Below are 20,460 nucleotides of genomic sequence, written 5' to 3' on the forward strand. Positions count from 1 at the left end.
TAAGGCAAATCTTTAATCTAATGTATTTCCATCTGTTGTGATGAAATAGAAACATAGGGGACATCATGGGCATATTTGTATACCAGACACTCCATGGCTGTATCTGCACTACTGAACTGGGATGGGAGGAGTATCTCCTACAATGAAGCCTGATTCACCATCACCATACCAATTGTCCCCTAACATGGAATGTAATTCTGGAGTCCCTATGTTTATTCTGTCTCCTCAAAATTATTTCACATTTTCTCTGGATCCAGATATCTTCTCAATTCTGTTTTCATCTCAAGACCCACTGAGCTACCAATTTCACAGCAACAGGGGAAAAAAAAAAAGAGCTGCAAAAGAATATCCCATCTACACCTCCACTCATGCACCTCTCTCTGAATTTGTTCATCTTCAATGATTTCCTGCTTGTATTGTAACAAATGAGCTGGAGGCTGCTTTTGTAAAGGCACTGACTCTTCACATTGGCCTGCATATGTCTGATGGCTGGCTAAATATGGTACAACAGATTAGCATTTTGGCCGTCATATTGCATCTGCCCCCTTTGGCTACATTAATCTTTGGATCAGATCCCTTCTTAACTCTGTAGGTTAACATGTTAATCATTCAAAGAGTGTTTTTCTAAAAACTAGTAATAAAAGATTGATAGGACCTATATTTGCTTAATATCTTCTTCCATTTGAAGGCTGAAGATATCACGATAAATGTAACTAAGATATCTCAAGAATTCAGCTAGTATTATGCACCATTTCATACTATACCACTGGAGTTGTGCCTAAAAGGATGCAGTCAATGGCACAACTTAGTTCCATTTTGCTACTCTGCCCTACACCAATTATCCTCTTTAGCATATCTCAATGTTCCCGTTTCCAGGAACAGGGCAACTTTCAAGCAATCATCTCCTCTGAAGCCAGAAAGACCCTGCAAAACTGATCTGAGATAATGATCAACCAGACCACAGGTAGACCAAGATGGCGTGGCTATTCATACTTCTTGCCTCTGCTTTGTCCTTCCCTTCTATCATGCTTGAGCTATTACCTCCCCTTGAAGACAGTTCTTAGTTCACTATAGCTTACTCTTCCTAGTATGTCTACCACACAGAATAAATTCATTTCCTGCTTTTACCACCCTCATCTCTTATTTGGTATATTGAGGCAGGTGGGTGGGTCTGGTCTCTTAGGACCCGTGGAGACAGGCCCTTCAGCAAGGACTCCAGTAACAATGTGAATGGAATGTTACTCCTCACAAAAACCAACATCTCCATTTTCTAACATTGTGTAATGTATCCTATCTTTGTTGCATCTCAACTGATATGCTCTGGTGTTTCTCCATTCTGTCTAATCTGTAATCATTACTACCTTTCAATATTAGCACTCCTATCAATATATGAACAAGCTACCTTAAAAAAATATAGTGAGATATATCTATAGAAATTCTCATGAACCATGTACCTATTAGATATTGACCAATTTATCTTATAGCATTTTACAACAAAACCTATGAAATAGTTGTTTATACTCACTTTCCCCAATTTTACTACTCTAATGCTTAAACACAGTGCAGTTAAATCTGTCCACAGATGACAAAGGTTATGGCCTTTTGAAAACCCATATAATGTAATTTCATCCAACTACTTTGTATGTTCATTTAAATTTTATTTTCTGGGGAATAGGTAAATTACTGTTGGATTTGTTGATTCATTGTGAAACAAAGCTGAGAAAGACCTCCAAGTTTACCTTGTTCCATATGCTCTCATTACAATATGGAGGTAATGATCATTCTATGGGTTTTTAGCTTAGTGTCAGTTTAGAATATGTTTTATCATGTATACTTATTCCTTTATTCATTTCCCTGAGTACCTTAGTCCATTTTCTGCTGCTATAATAGAATACCTCAGACTATCTAATCTATAAAGAACTGATTTTTTTAAACTATTCTAGAGTCTGGAAGTCCAAAGCACAGTGCCAGCATCTGGTAAGGTCCTTCTAGTTATGTCACAACATGTATTAGAATATCATATAGTGAGGAAGGATACAAACAAGAATTAGATTAAAATCCATCTGACTGCATCCTTTCATGAGCAGGTGATTCCCATGATCACAGTATTACCCATTTCTGAAGGTGGTCCCCTATTGCCTAAGTACCTGTTAGTACTGTTAAAAATGCTATTTAATTTTAACATAAGTCTTAGGGTAGTCACTCATTAGCCTTCACATTAGCCTTCCTTCATATCTTTATATGTTTCCTTCATAAAAGAACTGGAAGATATAGTCTCACATATACTTGGAATTTGGTTTTGGTATTCTGGCTCTTAGGAACATGAATTTTTCTTTAGTCATTGGATTTTGGATCTGGAAACTGCCTCAGGTTGAAAACTAAGCAACATATTTGACCATTTTATTCAGACATCAAATTTCTGTGTCATATCCTTGGTTTTTATTTAGAAATACAGGGTGAAAAATATCTTTGTTGGTTGATAACCAGCTGACCTCTAGGAATAGCACATTTTAATAGCTATCCCTGTCCCTCTCTCTACATGAAGCCAGTTAGCCACTACTCTGGCCTTGACAATTTACACAAAAAGAATTACCATCTTCTTTCAGATGATTAAATGCTGCCACTTGACCTGCGTTTATTTTTTTTTTTAATTGTATAGTCTCGTTCACATACTTGTACCCTGTTTTTATAATAGCGCTTTCTACCTTTATACTAAACAAAAAAGGCTAGCCACCATTGCATCCTCAATGATTATGGTACCTTCTCCCTTACATTCCTTCATGTTCACTTAGTGGAAGGTCCTCTAGTGATTTCCATGGACCATATTTTACTGGTGGTTTTTGGCATCTTATAATCAATTATGTCCAGCACTCTGGTACCTTTCTGTATAATGTGTCATGACATTACTATAATTTTTATCTTACTCATTGTGTAACATCATTTTTCCAAATTTCTGACATATTAGCACCATCTCCCAAGTTTCTTGCAAAGACATTTAGTCTTATGTCATGGAGGTTTGCTTCCATATCAATAAAATTTCCATATCTAATTATTAATTAAGTATCCCATCATCATTGCTGGTTTTGTTTTGTTTTGATACATCTTTTAATCTGAGATTTTTTTTAAAAAATTGGATTTTTCATCCCGGATGTGACTATTCTAAATCTTGGTGTCCTACTCTTTCTCAAGCATGACCTGAATTTGACCTAGAACATGTTCTAGGGTGAAGACTTTCATCTTCTCTGGAGCTCTACTACTCCTAATTTTCTTTGCTCATCAAGCATTGTTAATGAGAGTTAATTATATTCTTTCAAAATGTCCCAATCAGTCCAGGTTTATCTTAAAGTAATGATTAGTAATGGTCTCATTTTCATATTTTTTAATGTATCAGTGTCCTTAAAGGTAGTCATACAATTTTGTGTTCTTAATAATTATGACTTATGATTTAAGTTTTGATTATGACTTGTTTTGATTTGCAATATACCTCTCTTTCCTTAATCATTTTCTTCAGAACCTAATGATTTATTATCTGTCCTTAGAAACTTGAGTTTTCTTGACTTCCAAGTCCATTTTTTTTTATTTTTTTATTTTTTATTTTTTTTCCTTTGAAGATACTTTAATTTTGCAGTTATTGATTAATTAAAAAACACGGTTGTTTTCAGCATTTCCTAGCTATGGTAGTGACAGGAAATTCCATTCTAAACAAAGAAGAATTAATGAAGTAACAATACACTTTTACATTTTACATTGATAGCTTACAGTTTACAAGGTGCTTTCACACACATTATTTCATTTGATTCTTACACAAGCAGAAAAAAAACAATTAGTGGGAAAGAAAAATGATTTTTTTTCCAGGCCTAAAATGAATATTTCCAGGCCAGTGGGCAGTCAGTACAAGAACATACCAAGAACAAGACAGCGATACCCAAAAGCCACAGTATTTTTTTTTTTTGGGGTAGGTTGACAGTTTGATAGCAACTGTGTATTTAGCATCAGTGAATGAGTAAGGAATCAGGACATACACAAGGTTCTCATGATATTCAAATAATTGTAAGAACACTGTCAGAGATAAGAAGAAAGATGCCCAAAAGTACATCCCATGACTGAGACTTATTTGAAAGCATGATATCCCTTCAAAATATCACAAAACAAGAGATAGAGAGAGGAGAGAGAGAAGAGAAGAGAAGAGAAGAGAAGAGAAGAGAAGAGAAGAGGGAAAATCTTGTCATAACACAGGAAAGTTAGAAGGGACCTCAGAAAGTGCCTAATCTAATCCTTCTATTCTACAGGTAGGAGAATGGAAGCCAGGGTCATTCTGATAGTTTTCTGGCCTTAAACTCAGATGTCTTGACCTTCAGTATAGGACTCCTTCCCATACAATGCTATCTCAATTATTTACTGGGCAAAAATATAACTGTTTCACATAATGTAATTTGAGATTATTACTATTTTTGCCACTTTTTAAAATTCAAGTTTTTAATCTTGTTCTTGGCTATACTGTGGCTGAAACTGAGAACTTCATATACTTTAAAAATATTTTAATTTAGTGTACTTGATTGGTCAGAAATAGACTCCCATGACATTTGACAGTTTGCTCATATTTTTCAAATAGTAAAATGGAATGGCAGAATAGCCCTCAGAAACCAATGTACACCTAGGGGTCGTCTACTTGGGTAGATTCTATAGTTGGACACTAGTAATTTCATAGAAAAAAATATTTTTTGAATTTATAGAAATTTTTCGATTACTGAAAACTAAATTGTAATAATCAAAGCATCATCCCCATGATTTATTGAAATAATTTTACAATAATATACAATAAAGCTACCATAGAATTTGTAGCATATATATAGAATGCAATGATCAGCATGTTCTTGGTTCTAAATGAAATACAAAAAAAATTAATTTAAATATTTTATACAAATGATGTTTTAAATCTATTAACATGATGATATATCTTTGTTACATAAAACTTGCTATGGCAAAGTGTTTCAAATTTTACTTGCACATTTAAATACAGGTGAACCAACTGAAATCAGCATCAGCCTTATGTGACATTACCATGCAGAAACACTTGACACTGAAAGGACATACAGATTGGTGGACAGAACATTTCAGACAGTATTATTCACTGTCTTCAAAGGTTTTGTAAGGGGCAGTATAGATGAGATGTGGTGTCAGTGACCTACTTGCACCAATAAGGAAGCAAATAGAACAGTAATATACAAGAAGATCAGTTGCACTATAAACAGTTCATCTTTATGCACATAAATTGATCATTAAAAAAATGAACACAGTTTAAGCTATTTTGGTGTGTTGTTTTAAGATAGGTCACTGAGACACAGAGATAAAAACCAGATAGGGAAAATTAAAAGGAAAGAAGAAATATAGTAAAAAAAAAATTGAGTTAAGCCATGGATTCTCAACAAACACTGAACTAAATGTGCAAAAGTGCTTGAAATTTCCATATGACAGCAACATTAAGTCAGTTGGCAAAAAAGTATAAAAAATAACTAAACTCAAATACTTAAATTGTATCTGCATGGTCATATAATCTCTTTACCGAGAGAAAAGGTTAGAAATTACAACATCTAAAAATATCACACCCCAAAATTAAAATACAAATGTGGCAATTTTATGAATTTTGTCCCCTTTCCTCATTGCTGAGGCATGGGATGAAAGCAGAAGTTGCAACAGTGCCCCTACCTTAGGCTTAAAAATACAGTACACCAGAACAATAAGCAGATAACAATTTCTTTTGTTCTTAATATAAAGCAAAACAAAGAAAAAAAAACTCACTTAAATAGGAATATATATTGTTTTCAAGAATTAAGCCATTTGTTTGACTTAGCAAAGTATTCATCCAAACCAATACTTTTTTAGTTTGCTTCTTTTCCTTTAAAAGGTTTATAGTGAAGACTGAAAATTTAAATTTGCCACCTGTATTAATCACATTCTGTTAAAATACTGGCTTTAACCCTTATGGGAAAGTTAAGGTTTAGAAACCTTAGAACTCTTCTCTAATACCTACAGAAATGTTGGTACCAAGTAAGAAAGTCTGGGCCATGATCCATCTCTTTTATTTTTTTCTTGTGGAATGAGACACATCTGTCATGCTATACAGACTGTTATTTAATTTCTTAAGGAGAGAAAGTGAAGGGAAAAAGAACCTCGGGTTATAGGAAGTTCTATAGGAATCCAGGAATCTAAATTGCTATGTCAAGCTATTCTAAATTCATTTTTGAATTCCAAGAATCTTTTGTCTCAATTTGTGTAATTTCCTTTGGTGATAACGCATTCAATCCTCAAAAAAGTTAGGAGTTTTGGCAAAACTGAGTCTAAGTTACTAAAAGTAAAAATAATTATTAAAAAGTTTGTCTTGAAGCCACTGACCAATAAAATATTGGCAAAATCCACTAAAAGCAACACTTATCGTTTCTTCCAAACATCACATGACCATAACACTGCCCATCTAAGATACCACCAAAATAAAATGGAGCACTGTTTACAGAAAAACTAAGGAAAAGGAAGAAATGGATGTAGGAGGGAGAGAAAGACAACCCAAAGAGTAGGGAAGTGGTCTCTACTGTGTCATGGCACAGACAATGCTTGCTTAGCGGTGCCTTATTACAGAGGTGGATGCAGAGAGCACACAGGGGTGATGGCAATAAAGACCTCACTCAGTCGCTGGAATGAAGGAATAGGTAACTGCTTCAACAAGGATGGTCTCAGCTCCACCTTATATCTCAACAGAGCGCAAAGATTGAGTGTAAGCTCTGGCGGTTTCTTGTTCCTCTCTAAAATTCACTAAATTCTTTTGCACATTTTTCTGTTATAGAGACACGGATATCTTCTTCTTCATAGTCGTCAAAGTTGCTGGTATCTCCAGAGCCTCTAAACTTTGGTATGAATGGAGCTTCAACCTTCCTCTGGTAAATAGCAATCCAATCTGTTGTGGCAAACCACTTGTGAGTTTTTATATCACTCACACCGTTTTTTAAATTTCCAAATCGCTTTGTCAGATCCACCTGGAGCAGGTTCCTTAGAAGGTCCTTGAGATCAGAACTGAAGTGGGATGGGAATCGAACTTTCCCAGAAACAATCTTTTCATAAATCTGAATTGGTTGATCTGCGAAGAATGGTGGATAGCCAGCAGCCATTTCATAGATTAGCACTCCCAATGCCCACCAATCCACTGCCTTATTGTATCCCTTGCTGAGGATTATTTCAGGAGCCAAATACTCTGGAGTACCACATAATGTCCAAGTTCTGCCTTTAACTCTTTTGGCAAACCCAAAGTCTGTGACCTGGATATAACCTTGATGGTCAATTAAGAGATTTTCAGGTTTTAGATCTCTGTAGATGAGGTCTAATGAATGGAGGTACTCAAATGTTAGCACTATCTGAGCTGCATAGAACCGCGCATGGGGCTCACTGAACCTTCCAATTCTTCTTAGATGTGAAAACATTTCACCCCCAGGGACATATTCCATAACCATGTATAAATTAGAATTATCCTTGAAAGAATACTCCAGTCGAACAAGAAAAGGAAAATTCACTGCCTGTAATATTCTTTTGTCATTCAAAGTATGCTCGATTTGCTTCAGTTTAACAAACTTCTGCTTATCTAAGATCTTCATGGCATAATACTGTTCAGTGGCTTTATGTTTCACCAGCATGACTCTTCCAAATGAACCTGTTCCAAGGGTTTTTTTCCTTTCAAAATCCTCGAGTCCAGCATTATTCGGGGGTGGATTCTCCCATTTTTTCAGAAAGTCTTCTTTGGCTTTGGCTAGAAATTCCTTCACGCTTTCCACCTCGCTGCCTTTCTTGGCGGTCGCCGCGTTCCCCATGATTGGGGCGATGGCAAGAAGGGGTCAGGGAGGGGAAGAGGGGCTGGGGCCGCCCCGCCGCTCCACAGACCGAGGCAACTCCCGCTTCTGCACCCGTCAGAGCGATGAATGCGCCGGTCGGTGGGGCCCGGAGTGCAGGCGGGCAGAACCGGCCAGATCTGAGGAAAGGGCTTCAGCGAACTCCCAGGCAACAGCGGTGGCAGCCATAGTAGTGGCGGCGGTGGAGGCGGTGGCGGTGGCCCATTTTTTTTTTTTAAACTGGGAATTTAACTCAGGGCACTTAAACACTGAGCCACATCCCCAGTCCTATTTTGTATTTTATTTAGAAACAAGGTCTCAATGAGTTGCTTAGTGCCTCGCTAAGTTGCTGAGGCTGGCTTTGAACTCATGATCTTCCTGTATCAACCTCCCGAGCTGCTGGGATTAAAAGCATGCTCCACTGTGCCCGACCCAAGCTTAAATTTGTACTTATTCTTTATTCCACATGTATTTTTCTCTCTCTAGCTTAAAACAAAACAAAATAAAACCTTTCTAATACATGTCAATCTATGTCAGAAATAATATGATCATTGTGTTCCAGCCACTATTCACTATTCTCTCACACTATATCACCTCTGAAAGATTATACCATATTTTTTGAACATGAAATTATTTGGTCAATATTTAGGTTAATTTATTTTATGCAGATTCCTAGTTGCTGTCTTCCCATCAAACATACATTTTATGAAGCATGGTTCCATGTATTTTACGTGACCCTTGTCATGAGTGGTCATTGTAGGAGTTTAGCATGCATTTCCTGAATGAGTCTTTTTCAGGTAAGAAATTGCCTGGACTATTACGTGATTTTTAACCTTGTTACTGACTACTCCAGAACATGTGTTGTCATGAATGTAGAAGTAAGTGAAAATACTTTCTCAATATTCACTAAAATTCACACATGGGGAAATTTACCATTTAAGTGGGATCATGAGGCACAGGCTAGCCTTTGCCCTTATATTCACCTGCACACACTCTGTATAAACAGAGCTAGAAGATGATTCTGGGAAGCCATTCATCCAGCTTTTCTAACTGAATTGATTTTCCATTTTTTGAATCTTTGTCTTCTCTACGTTCACTAGAAGTCCTTCATCATTTGCCATCAGAATTTATGAAAATCAGCCCCCTAAATGATCAAATTATTTTTAGTTTAAGCCCGAAGTTTGTAATTTAAATATTACTGCTCCATAATTTCTTCTAAATTTCAGATTTTATCAAGATCATGATAAATTAACTGCAAATAGAACCAAATCACTTGTAGGATTTCAAAAGTATTTCTGTTGCCTTTAATTCTACAGATTGACACATGATGCAAAGTATTCTGAGGATACATTGTCTTTTGCTTTCATTTTAGAGCATAGTAATATTGGTTAGCAAAAATTAGAAATGGAAACATTAGCTGTCAGCAGTGATTTTCAAAATATTAATATTTCTATTTGTGATTCAGGAAACTGAGATATGGATCTTTTATCAAGATGTATCTTGATAAAAATTAAGACAGCCAGTGAGAGTTTGTTTCACAACTCACAACTGAGCACTGTGGCCTGAAAGGCATGAGTCTTAAACTCTAATTTTTACTGACACTCTTAAAATTTTAGGTATACAATTATATTCCATTGTAACCAAGACAATGTCAAATAGAGTATGATAAAATAAGTTTATACAACCAGAAACCTGAACATCAGGTAAACACTTTCCTTGCAAGGAAAAGGGTGTGTTATTTTCTGAGGATCAGCTGAAAAGATCTCTGTGATACTCCATACCTGCAGTCCTTCATAGGTCTTACCTTGTTCAGGAAGAAGAAATTAAAAATTCAAGGGCAAAAGCGGCATGATACTGTGTAACCACATGATCCTCTCTCAAACCACAGTTTGAGAGGAGCATTCTACTCATAGAAAAACATGGCAAAATGTACTACTGACTTATATACAAAGCTGTTTTGGTCAACAACAGGGATATGATAGATGGTAAAGCAACTGTAATCTTCATACCACCTACTCACGAAGACTTATCCTACAAGATTCTCCATACAAATTCCAGTTATTAGACTTCACAAAAGAAAGAAGAATGAGCAGTATCAGTAAAGAACACCTAGAATCATGATTTACAATTTTGTAATACAGAGTAGGAGGAAATAGGTGTAATCAGTCTCATCATGGGATGGGAGAACAGGCTACAGGTATTCTCTGAGAATCAACTAGAACATGTTGAACAAACAAAAGAAGAAAAAATATGATTCATCAATTTTGGATATTCTTAAGTGTTTTGCAGAAGTATTTTTGAGAATAAATATTATTTAGAAATTTAAAAAAATTCACCCTAGGTAGAGAAAACACATCATTAAAAAACTCAAGAAGGCCTCTGCAAAGGATATGGTAAGAGTTTCTTCACCCCCTTGTTCAGAAGGTATTTATTTTACTAGCACCATCCCAATTTCAAGGATAAAATTAAGTTTCAGTCTTTTCCAACAGAATAAGTAGACAAAACTGTTAACTGACAGCTAAAAATAGAAGTCTTCTCAGAGATGTTAGAAAAAAAGTTAAGGACAACATCTCTTGATAAAGCTGATAAAATTGAACAATAGCAGAGTCTTGAGGAAGCAAACATAGCAACAAACAAACTCATAAAATAGTGAGAATACTATGAGACAAATATATCACAAATAAATCTCCTATGTCAGATATCTTCCCAGAAAATTTATTGAGAACAAAATATAAAAAATGACAACAAATACTTCAAACATTACAAGTAGAAGATGTAGGTATTAGACTTCTAGAAAAAGGGCTGATGTTGTTGTAGTTGTGACATCTTTGTGTTTTCCTAAGTCATGGAAACTTGTGAAAGGAAGAGTTGGCCTTTTAGATTTTGTGAGATGTCAAAATCTGAAGGACACATTCTCTGATTCTTTTGGTTCTTATGCCATAGATCACTGGGTTCACCATGGGTGGAACAAGGAGGTAGATATTGGCCACCAAAATGTGAATATGGGGAGCCACATTGTGCCCAAACCTGTGTGTGAGGAAGGAGAAGAAGGCTGGAGTGTAGGCTACTAGGATGACACACACATGGGATCCACAGGTGCTCAGGGTCTTGAGCCGAGCCACCTTGGATGGAAGACGGAAGACTGTGTAAAGGATCACAACATAGGAGCATATGATTAATATGAAGTCTAAGCCCCCTGTGAGAAAGGCAGCAGTCAGGCTGTATATTCTGCAGACCCTGGTATCGGCACAAGCAAGCTTGATCAGAGCCATGAATTCACAGTAAGTGTGAGGGATGATATTGGTTCTGCAGTAGGGAAGCCACCGAAGCATGAATGGCTGAGGACTGAAAAGTAAAACCCCTCGAATAACAATAGCCAGCCCCAAGTTCCTGATGACTCTGTGTGTCAGGATAGTGGAATGTTTCAGAGGATAGCAGATGGCCACATAGAGGTCAAAGGCCATGGCCAAGATAAACCCTGAGGCCATACTACAGTGTGAATGAATGAGAAATACTTGTACAAGGCAGGCTTCAAAATAGATCTCCCTGTCATGGAACCAAAAAATACTGAGGATTTTAGGCATAGCTGTGGTGCAGATGACCAGGTCAGCCACAGAGAGCATACACAGGAAGAGGTACATGGGCTCATGCAGGTTGGAATCTGTTTTGATAATAAAGAGAATAGAGAAATTGCCCAGGAGAGCACTCAGGTAAACAAAGCAGAAGGGCACTGACAACCAGGTATGGACTGATTCCATTCCTGGAATGCCAAGGAGAAGGAAGATACCAGGATGGAAACTGGTGTTATTTGACAATGACATGATGAAAGCCACTGGCTGTGTTCAGCTGTGATTTGGATTCTTTTATATACACCTGTCCATTCACATGCTGATGTCCTTACATATTAACTTACACAGAATACTTGACCGTATTTTTTACCACCCAAACAAATAGCAAATAGGACCCAACCTCTAATTTTAGATTTTAACATTCAATATGAAGAAAATGGTATTTGCATGTGAGTATTGCAGTTAAAGTTATATGAACAAGTTGTTCCCAGGATACAATAGATTAAGAAATGTATTCCACTTGAATGAGTCAAATGATTTCATAGACAAGGGGCTTAATCTTTGTTGTGAAGCATTCTGGACCTTTAAAATAAAGAGAAAATATATATTTAAAAAATTCAAATTTGGAACACATCATTAACTCTACTGAGAAAATAAAAAAAATAGCTTTTGTGTGTATGTAGAGAGGTTAGTTTGTACACTTCTTTAAAGAATTTTTTAAGACTGAAAATAGAAAATTTATATACTTATGATGTTTTGAAATATGTATACATTGAGGAATAGTTCAATAAAATGTTTAACATATGAGTTATCTTAAATATATTTTTTTGTGATAAGAACACTAAAAATTTCTCAACAATTTTCAAGAATTCAGTACATTGTTATTAACTGTAGTCACTATGTGTTGAAATAGATATTTTGACTGATTATAGCTTGGCTCAAAAATAATTACCTGCCATAAGAGTATGGCTGATATTCTATTTAGTTCAAAGAGACAGATACAGAGTGTATCCTTGTTTAGAAACTTTAGGTGTTACTTTTATATATCTTTCTTTTGGTAAAAGAGTCTAAATAATGTTCAATTTAAATTCTTTATTAGTACATTGTAATTGTGGCAAGGGAAATTTAGGAACAAATCTTCTGTTCCCTTAAATCTATAATGTCATTGTCATGTTATTTAAAAGTAGTTTTGAATAAATGAATTCTAAGTTAAGATGACTTATTGAAAGTTTGAGTTCTGCTATGTTGGTTCAACAGAATCATGTAATAGCAGTTCCCTTTTTAAAATCTTCCAAATATTTGAATTCTTTGATTAATACCTCCTAACTCCCAACCCCTGGTAATTACCATTCTACTGGATATATCTATGAGCTCAAATTTTATAAAACTTCTATGTGTGAGATCCTGTCACATTTGTTTTTTTTTTGTGTGTGTGTGTGTGTGTTACAAAATGAGTAGCTGAAACCATCATGATACATTATTAGTTAATTAATAAAAATTTGCTGTGTATTATACTTACCTTGTTTTCTTAAAAAAGATTCTTTGTGTAGACCTAGGTAAAATGAAATATCTGAAATACTACAAACCAGAATGAAATATCTGAGACATTTTAAACAAATCTCGTGGCAGAATTTTGTAAGTTGCGTACCAAAAGATATAGAAATAAAATATTGCCAATTTATAAAAGACTTAAGGGAATAGAAGATTTTTTTCCTCAATTCCCCTTGCCACAATTATAAAAATAAAAATAAATAATTTTGATTGAAAATGATCTAGACTTTTTACCAAAGGAATGAGCTACAAATGTAAGACCAAAAGTTTCTAAACCAGGATACTCTGCATTTGTCTCCTCAAACTAAATAGAAAATGAGCTGTACTTTTATGGCAGGTAATTATTTTTGAGCCAAGTTATAATCACTTTTAATTAATATCCCATTTGTTCTCTGACAAGCTCCTCTTTTCTTCTTCTTTCCCAGCTAACAAAAAATTTTAATTGCAATGTTCTAAGGGCTACAGTAGACACTAGAACTTAACAATATAAAGTGCAATTTTACTATGTTCTGAAGTCCCACCAATAACTTACAGATTAGATACACAAACAAAATCAGGGCACATTGTATCCTTAGAGACATACAAATCAGAGCAAAAATAGACAGCTGTAGATATAGGAAGTAAAAAGACTACAAAAAGAAGAACTACAATTTTTATCAGTGTTATTTTAGTATAACCAGATAGGTGGCTGAACAAAATAGTTCATCTCTGTTAGGTTGCAAACTTCTCAGATCTGTCCTCTTCAACTTCTAGTTCAGGGGTGGGTCAAAGAATCTAAAAGAGTCAATGGTCCTAGAGCCCAAAGAATGACTAGGAAGAAAAACTAGACCTAAATTTTTCAATCAATTTTGAAGTTGGTAGTCCTTGAATATAGGCAGGGACTTTTTAAAAAATTTTTTAAATTTCCTCATTTTAAAAATGAATAAGACGACAGTTTTTTAAACAAAGGAAATATAAAATAATTTGGTAATGAAACTGGAAATTGACTCAATAAATGTGGTGCAAGATTTATTTTGAATAATGGCTTTACTTTAGCAAATAAAATAGAAGTTGAAGAAGTAGATGGTAGTATGTAAAGAACAGGTAAAGTATAGCCATGATTGTGCCATTAAATTTGCTTTTCAGAAGAGCTCTCTTTTTTAATCAGTAAATCAAGTTCAAAGGAATAGACCCTTTTCACATTGGACAATAGGAGAATATGTCTATATTTCTACCCTAATTCCAATCTCAAACTTTATAATAAATGTATTTGCTAAATTACTTTTCATTTTCTTCTTAAGACTTAGTTAGGTCTGAATTAGAAATTCAGATGGAATTAGAATTTTTTCAGTTGGGTAAAACAGAGTGAAGGAGTCAGGAACCCTGGAGCCTATTGGCATATGCCAGTAGCAATCTTGGACAAACAGGAGAGAAAATGAGTAAACATAGTTATTCTCTCTCTCCTCCCAGGGATTTCTTTCTGTTTCATACTCTGCAGTTGCTCACTTTCAGCTCCTTGATGGACACCTTAAACAACTTGGCTTACCCTTGACCATTTTGTGCATATCAAATACAAGTGTGTGTCCTTTGCCCAACACGATGACAAAACAAAGGATCAGGGCAAAAACTGTTAGATCTCCTGTTTTAACTGAGAACTACTTAGCCTTAGAAAAGCTCAACTGTGTGGCATGTCTTTCCTGGAGGCAAGATTAGATATCAAAATCCAATCTAATATCTAAAGCTAATGAAGAAAAGGAAGATCCTGAACAAGGTCTGGTGATTGAAGAAATATGATAGTTGATATAGACCTTGAATTCATAGAAATAAAAAAGATATAATTTTAAAGAATATGACATGCTTTATATAAGGCAGTAATCATCTCCTTCTCATTTTCTCTTCCCTTATTCTCCTGGAACAATCACTTTAATTCTCCAATTTCAATCTATTTTTCTGATTCCTTTGGTCTTGATGAAGCACCAAGGGCTTCCTTCTCTGCTTTTCTAATGAACGGAGAGGCTGAAATTCTTGACCCTACCTCTCTTGTATCACCAGAAACTACAGCTCTGTCTTAATATGTTTTTTTCCCCCAGATAATCTAGTTACATTAATAGATGGAAAATTACAGTTTACCACAGGAGAAAAAGTGACCCTGAGGAGCATGAACTCTCTGTGGAGCCCATCATCCACCACAGTAGAGATTTTGAGTGGAGGATAGCAACAATCATTGGAATTTCTCTCTTCCACATTTTTTAAATTAAAAAATTGACAAAGGGAATATAAAAGAGATAATTTCTTCTATGAAATCCATTTCACTATAAAACTCATTTCATTGGGGATATATCAATTGGTCAAAAATATTTAGAAATATGCTTCTTCCAGTAAATTCCTTGAAATGTATGTTCAGATGAGCTTCACATAATAATTTTTACTTTATTGAGTACACATAATTCTATGAGAAATGTAATGCAATAAAATCTCTGGTAATGCTATAGTTTTCATAGTTATCATTCCAAATTTCACAAAATACATTATTAAAATTATATTCAATAATTCACTTAACCATTGTCCACTTCCTGGGTATAATTGTGGTTTGGTTTTTTCTCTTTTTGATCCCCTTATTAGGGAAAACTGTGAAGATCAGTTCTTTATGCCAGTTTAATAGGAACATAATAGAAAAAGATAAAAAGAAAAAAAAAAGATCTAGAATCTACTGGTCTGAGTATTATCCTGCAAAGAAATATGCAGAGAAAATTTTATGATCTCTCACTGTACCACCATATACATGGAAATCTTTCATACTCTTCAATTATTTATATAACTGGTATACAGGTACTAAGTAATATTCTTGGGACTGGGGATATAATAAACATACAAATAAGATCTGAGGTGTTAGAAATATTTGACGTAATCAAAAAATCAGCAATAAAAATGATTATATAATATTTCAGGAAACAGAAATTTCTTTGATAGAAGAGATTGAGGTGATACAGACTGACCAAAAGTAGAAGGAACATAGTGACAATGGCCAGGGGAGACCTCTGTGAGGAGATGATACTTAAATTGAGACCTAAATGATAAGAATAAATCAACTCTTTGAAGAACTGAGGAAGAAAATTGCAAAAAAAGAACTATCACAAATATGAGGTACGGCATCCCTGGGGAAAAATTCCTAGCTAAGAGTTCAGGGAAGTGAAAAAGGTGGGACAGTTGAACATGGCAAGCCAACAGAAAGAGTGTCCTCAGAGGAGGTTAGAGAGAGCACAGGCTAGGCCATTTAGAACCTTATTGACCACTGCAAAAAAGGCAAAGTTCAACCCAATAGGAACCAGTGTTTTTGGTGATTTGTAATTTGATGTCCTCTGTAGAGACTTGATAAAGAATGTTAAATTTGGAAACAAAGTTGATTGTAAGGCCATTTTCAAAGACCAGGTTAAGATTATGTTAGGTTTCCAAAATAACTAAAATGTTTCTCTGTTCTGCTTTTATCTTTCGCCTATTTATGGAGTTTCTTTCAATGGTTCCATATATCCCTGGGGCTACAAATGGCATTTATGTGCCGATGATTTCCAAGTTTATATCACCATCCCTGCCTTATATGCTAAAATACTAACTTCACTACTAATCTAAAAATTTGTCAGCTCCCTGTGGGTATGGTTTATGAATCTCAATCATAGACTTCTAAAGCCCGTTCTTGAACTTGAATTTCCATAATCTCATTTTCCCCCTAGATGTTCACTTCTTTGTAAATTGTATGAAATACGCCTATTTGCACAAGCATGTAGGATTCAGACTTCTTTGAAGATATTTATGGAGACCGTTTTTTATATAAGCTACAACTTTTTTTGAAAAATAATGAAGTTGTATAGAAAAATTCTGGGAGTTTTAGGAAGGTAAAAACATGATCATTTTCATTGTCAGTAGTGTGTTCATAAGTAATCATATTTACATATTTTTATGGTGATGAAGACCCACCAAGGAAGTTCATTGCTCAGCATTCTTTGGCTCTGGCTATACTTTATTAGATTACTGAAAACTTCTCAACCAAGGCAAGTTCTTCCTAAGACTTTTCTAGTTCATGACTTGACATGGCAGTATTCGGTTTCCACAAAAAATGACATGGTATTGTAATGTCTACCTCATATATACATATGTAAAACTATATACATAATAGCATATTTTATAAACAGTAGTTTGGTAAATAGGCTGAGAGTCTGCACTGAAATTTTATTGTGTATTTTTTTTTATCTTATGAAAACATTGAGATTATGAGTGCAAAGAATTTGTTCTTTTTAGTCACTACCTAGTCCCCAGAATCTAAGATTATATCCAAAACATAGGATAACCTAGCACAATTGCTCCATGAATGAAATTATAGTTACCAGAATGTGATAAGGAAGATATAAAGATCTGAAAAATTGTAGACAACTCTGTGGTTAAAAAGGTGAATTGGTTCAGAGCAAGATTAGAATCTGTGATTACAATACATTTTTTTTAAGTTATGACTCTGGACTAGTATTATCACTACAGATGCTTTTAGTAGTTGGGTAGGGGTAAAGATTTGAATAATTGAGGACAAGACCTACTTTTTTCCATTTGAACTATATAGCAAGAATTACATGTGACAATATGGAAACACTAAAGCAGTTATCAAGAATCCTTTACTGGAGGCCAGGCATTGTGGTGCATGCCTGTAATCCCAGTGGTTTAGGAGGCTGATGCAGGAAGAATGCAACTTCAAGGCCAGGCTCAGCATCTTAGCAAGGCCCAAAGAAATTTTGCAGGACTCTGTTTAAAAAAAAAAAAAGTTCTGGGGATGTGACTTAGTGGTTAAGCAACCTTGGGTTCAATTCCTAGTCCCCCCATCTCCCCCCCCAAAAAAGAGAGAAAGAATTCTTACGTTTTGGCATGTATTATTTGTTGTATCTGGTAGCCGCACAGTCCTGCATTAAAGAAAGAGGTCAAGTATGTAAATGTTCAAACTACCAATGCCCAGATAGTTCTTAAAACTGAAAAAAAAAAAAATCACTATAACAGTGGTTCACTATTCTCAGTGCCTAACTCAGAAATCAACAGGGAAAAATAAATAAACTTCAATATTCAAAGCTACAGTACACAACCAACGGGCAAACAGAAATGGGTTGAAACAATAAAAAGAGGATTCCAGCAGAACTTAAACAAATCAACTTCATAAAAATGTAACTTTAATAGGAAACTAAAAAACAACAACTAAAAACAGCTTTTGAGATTTTTGTCTGAAGCATCTACACCACAAGGAAGACGCCCTGCTGATTTCCGGGCCGCTGTATGGAGATGGTGAAGCTGTTTATTCGAAACCGAGGTCATAGAGCAAAAGATCTGCTCATTCTTTGAACAGTATGAGAAGGTGCTGGAATGTGACATCATTAAGAAACATGGCTTTGAGCACAAAACTGCAGCTGAGGATGCCATATGCAACCTGAACCACTACAAGCTTCCTGGGGTGAATGATAATGTAGAATCCAGCAAAAATAAGAGAAAAACCTCAACAAAGTTGCCTGTGGGCAACCTCAGTCCCACCTGCACCGACAAGGAGCTTCAGGCCAAGTTTGAGGAGTATGGTACAGTCATTGAATGTGACATGGTGAAAGATTATACCTTTGTACACATGGAGCAAGGAGAGGATGCATTGGAGGCCACCAGGAGCCGTGATAACACAGAGTTCCAAGGCAAACGAATACACGTGCAGTTGTCCACCAGCAGGCTTAGGACTGCGCCAGGGATGGGAGACCAGAGCTGCTGCTATCGTTGTAGGAAAGATGGACACTGGTACAAAGAGTGTCCAGTCGTTCGGGCAACGTGGCAGATTCGATCTAGGAATATAATGAGCCCTATGGAGCAGTGCGTAGGCTTTACACCATGAGCTACCGGAATTGGCAGTATTACAAGGCTTAGGGAGCGGGGTATGCATACTACAAGAGCTGCCGAGCTGCGGGGTTCTCTGAGACAGTGAGGGCTGCAGTTACCTCTGCGAATAAGCAGACCCTTGTCCCAGCTGCCACACGTTCAGAACACAGCCATGGCCTGTCACCTCATCTCTACCCTACCATAGACACAGGTTGCCGATCTCAGGCGCTGCTGCTGCCACAGCTTCCACTTCACCTTACTGGAAGGATAGAGGCCCCTTGTGTCACTCTACAGCCCAGGTCCTTACTGTTGGAGAGGGCAATGGTTATGGGCATGAGAGTGAGATGTCCCAAGCTTCAGCAGTTGCACGGAATTCCCTATAAGACATGGCCGGGTATGAGCTGGAGCAGTTTCCAGATCCCGCGTGGGGTACTCAGCCTTTTAAAGCTTGAGGTGGGATGTGTTGGGGCTGAAATTCTGAGCTGCGGTTGTGCATGAAGATACAACCTTCGTGGTACCCAATCTCCGCGACGTTCTCTGCTCTGTGCATCCAGTCCTCAGGAACCATGGACTTTAACTTACCTTGCTAAGTTCAGACCTTCTCCTTTCCTTTCCTCTCTCCTGTCCGTTTCCCTTTTCTTCTCCTTGTTCAGTACTTCCTGTAGCTTTCCTGTCCTCACTGTATGTAGAAACTGTGGTGGGTGCTATGCTGTCTCCTCCGCACCTCCTGCCTCCAGTGGGTGTTGGATTTGGGAATGACCTCAATGAGAGGGTGACTGCTACTAGGTTTCTTTTGCCCCTAAGGATAGAGCTATAGAATTGAATCTCTATTTTTTTCTTTCCTCTGAAATAAATGGTTTCTCAACTTAAAAAATAAATAAAATAAAGTGTGGAATATGATATGTCAAGAAATTTGTAATGTTTTGAACAACCAACAATAAAAAATTAAAAAAATTAAAAAAAATGCTTTTATATAATATTACATTTAGCTAAACTAAATAGAAGAAAGAATACAGAAATAATGAAAACAAACTCTTCACAGCCATGGTTAAAAAAAAATTCTTGGAAAATATATTCATCACACTAAAGAGAACAGTAGAAAAAAACAACAAACTTGGCAGTTCCAAATGAATTTATAAAAGCAAAAGTTCTGTGAAAATACACTTTAAAGATGAAATGAGGTAAAAAGGCAGAATTGAGAGCAAAAGGGGGAAACTGCAAGATAGTACCACAAATAATAAACAAATATGTTCAAATAATTGACATGACATAATAAACATTTCAAGAAAAAATAACAGAATTGTTTAAAAAGAAATGTTATAGAATGTTTAATAATTAGAAAGATAATAATTCATATGTAAGATAATTTGGAGACTCATAATTGGAATAAAGGGTATCTTTACAGTGGAAACAAACAAACAAAAGAGAAACTGTCAGAAACATTTTTTTTCAATATGAAAATATTCTGACCAAGGCATATATTGGTGAAGTTATGAAAGTTCAAAATGAAAGAATGATATAAATATACAGGTAAAGGTTTGATTCCATCAAAAGAAACACATTATATTAAAGTTTCAGAATGTCAGTTCTATATTACAAAAAAAGAA

At 35.7% G+C, this 20,460-nt stretch overlaps 2 protein-coding genes and 1 pseudogene across 2 annotated transcripts; 1 reads left to right on the plus strand and 2 right to left on the minus strand.

Annotated features, from left to right (window-relative positions):
• Positions 1–3,954: 3,954 nt before the first annotated feature.
• On the minus strand, positions 3,955–8,088 carry LOC107135580 (cAMP-dependent protein kinase catalytic subunit beta). The gene has a single exon (XM_015477538.2). It carries the CDS (start codon positions 7,851–7,853, stop codon positions 6,798–6,800), a length of 1,056 nt encoding a protein of 351 aa, XP_015333024.1. The 5' UTR covers positions 7,854–8,088; the 3' UTR covers positions 3,955–6,797.
• A 2,659-nt stretch (positions 8,089–10,747) lies between these two features.
• On the minus strand, positions 10,748–11,692 carry LOC107135582 (olfactory receptor 52E2-like). Its single transcript, XM_015477539.1, has one exon. It carries the CDS (start codon positions 11,690–11,692, stop codon positions 10,748–10,750), a length of 945 nt encoding a protein of 314 aa, XP_015333025.1.
• Positions 11,693–18,274: 6,582 nt separating this feature from the next.
• Positions 18,275–19,305, plus strand: LOC107157130 (annotated as a pseudogene).
• Positions 19,306–20,460: the final 1,155 nt, after the last annotated feature.

The sequence above is a fragment of the Marmota marmota genome, unplaced genomic scaffold (assembly GCF_001458135.2).
Source record: "Marmota marmota marmota unplaced genomic scaffold, marMar, whole genome shotgun sequence".
Classification (NCBI taxonomy): Eukaryota; Metazoa; Chordata; class Mammalia; order Rodentia; family Sciuridae; genus Marmota; species Marmota marmota.

Coding starts and splice junctions, on each gene's coding strand:
- LOC107135580 (XM_015477538.2), bottom strand. CDS start 7,853: ATGGGGAACGCGGCGACCGCCAAGAAAGGCAGCGAGGTGGAAAGCGTG.
- LOC107135582 (XM_015477539.1), bottom strand. CDS start 11,692: ATGTCATTGTCAAATAACACCAGTTTCCATCCTGGTATCTTCCTTCTC.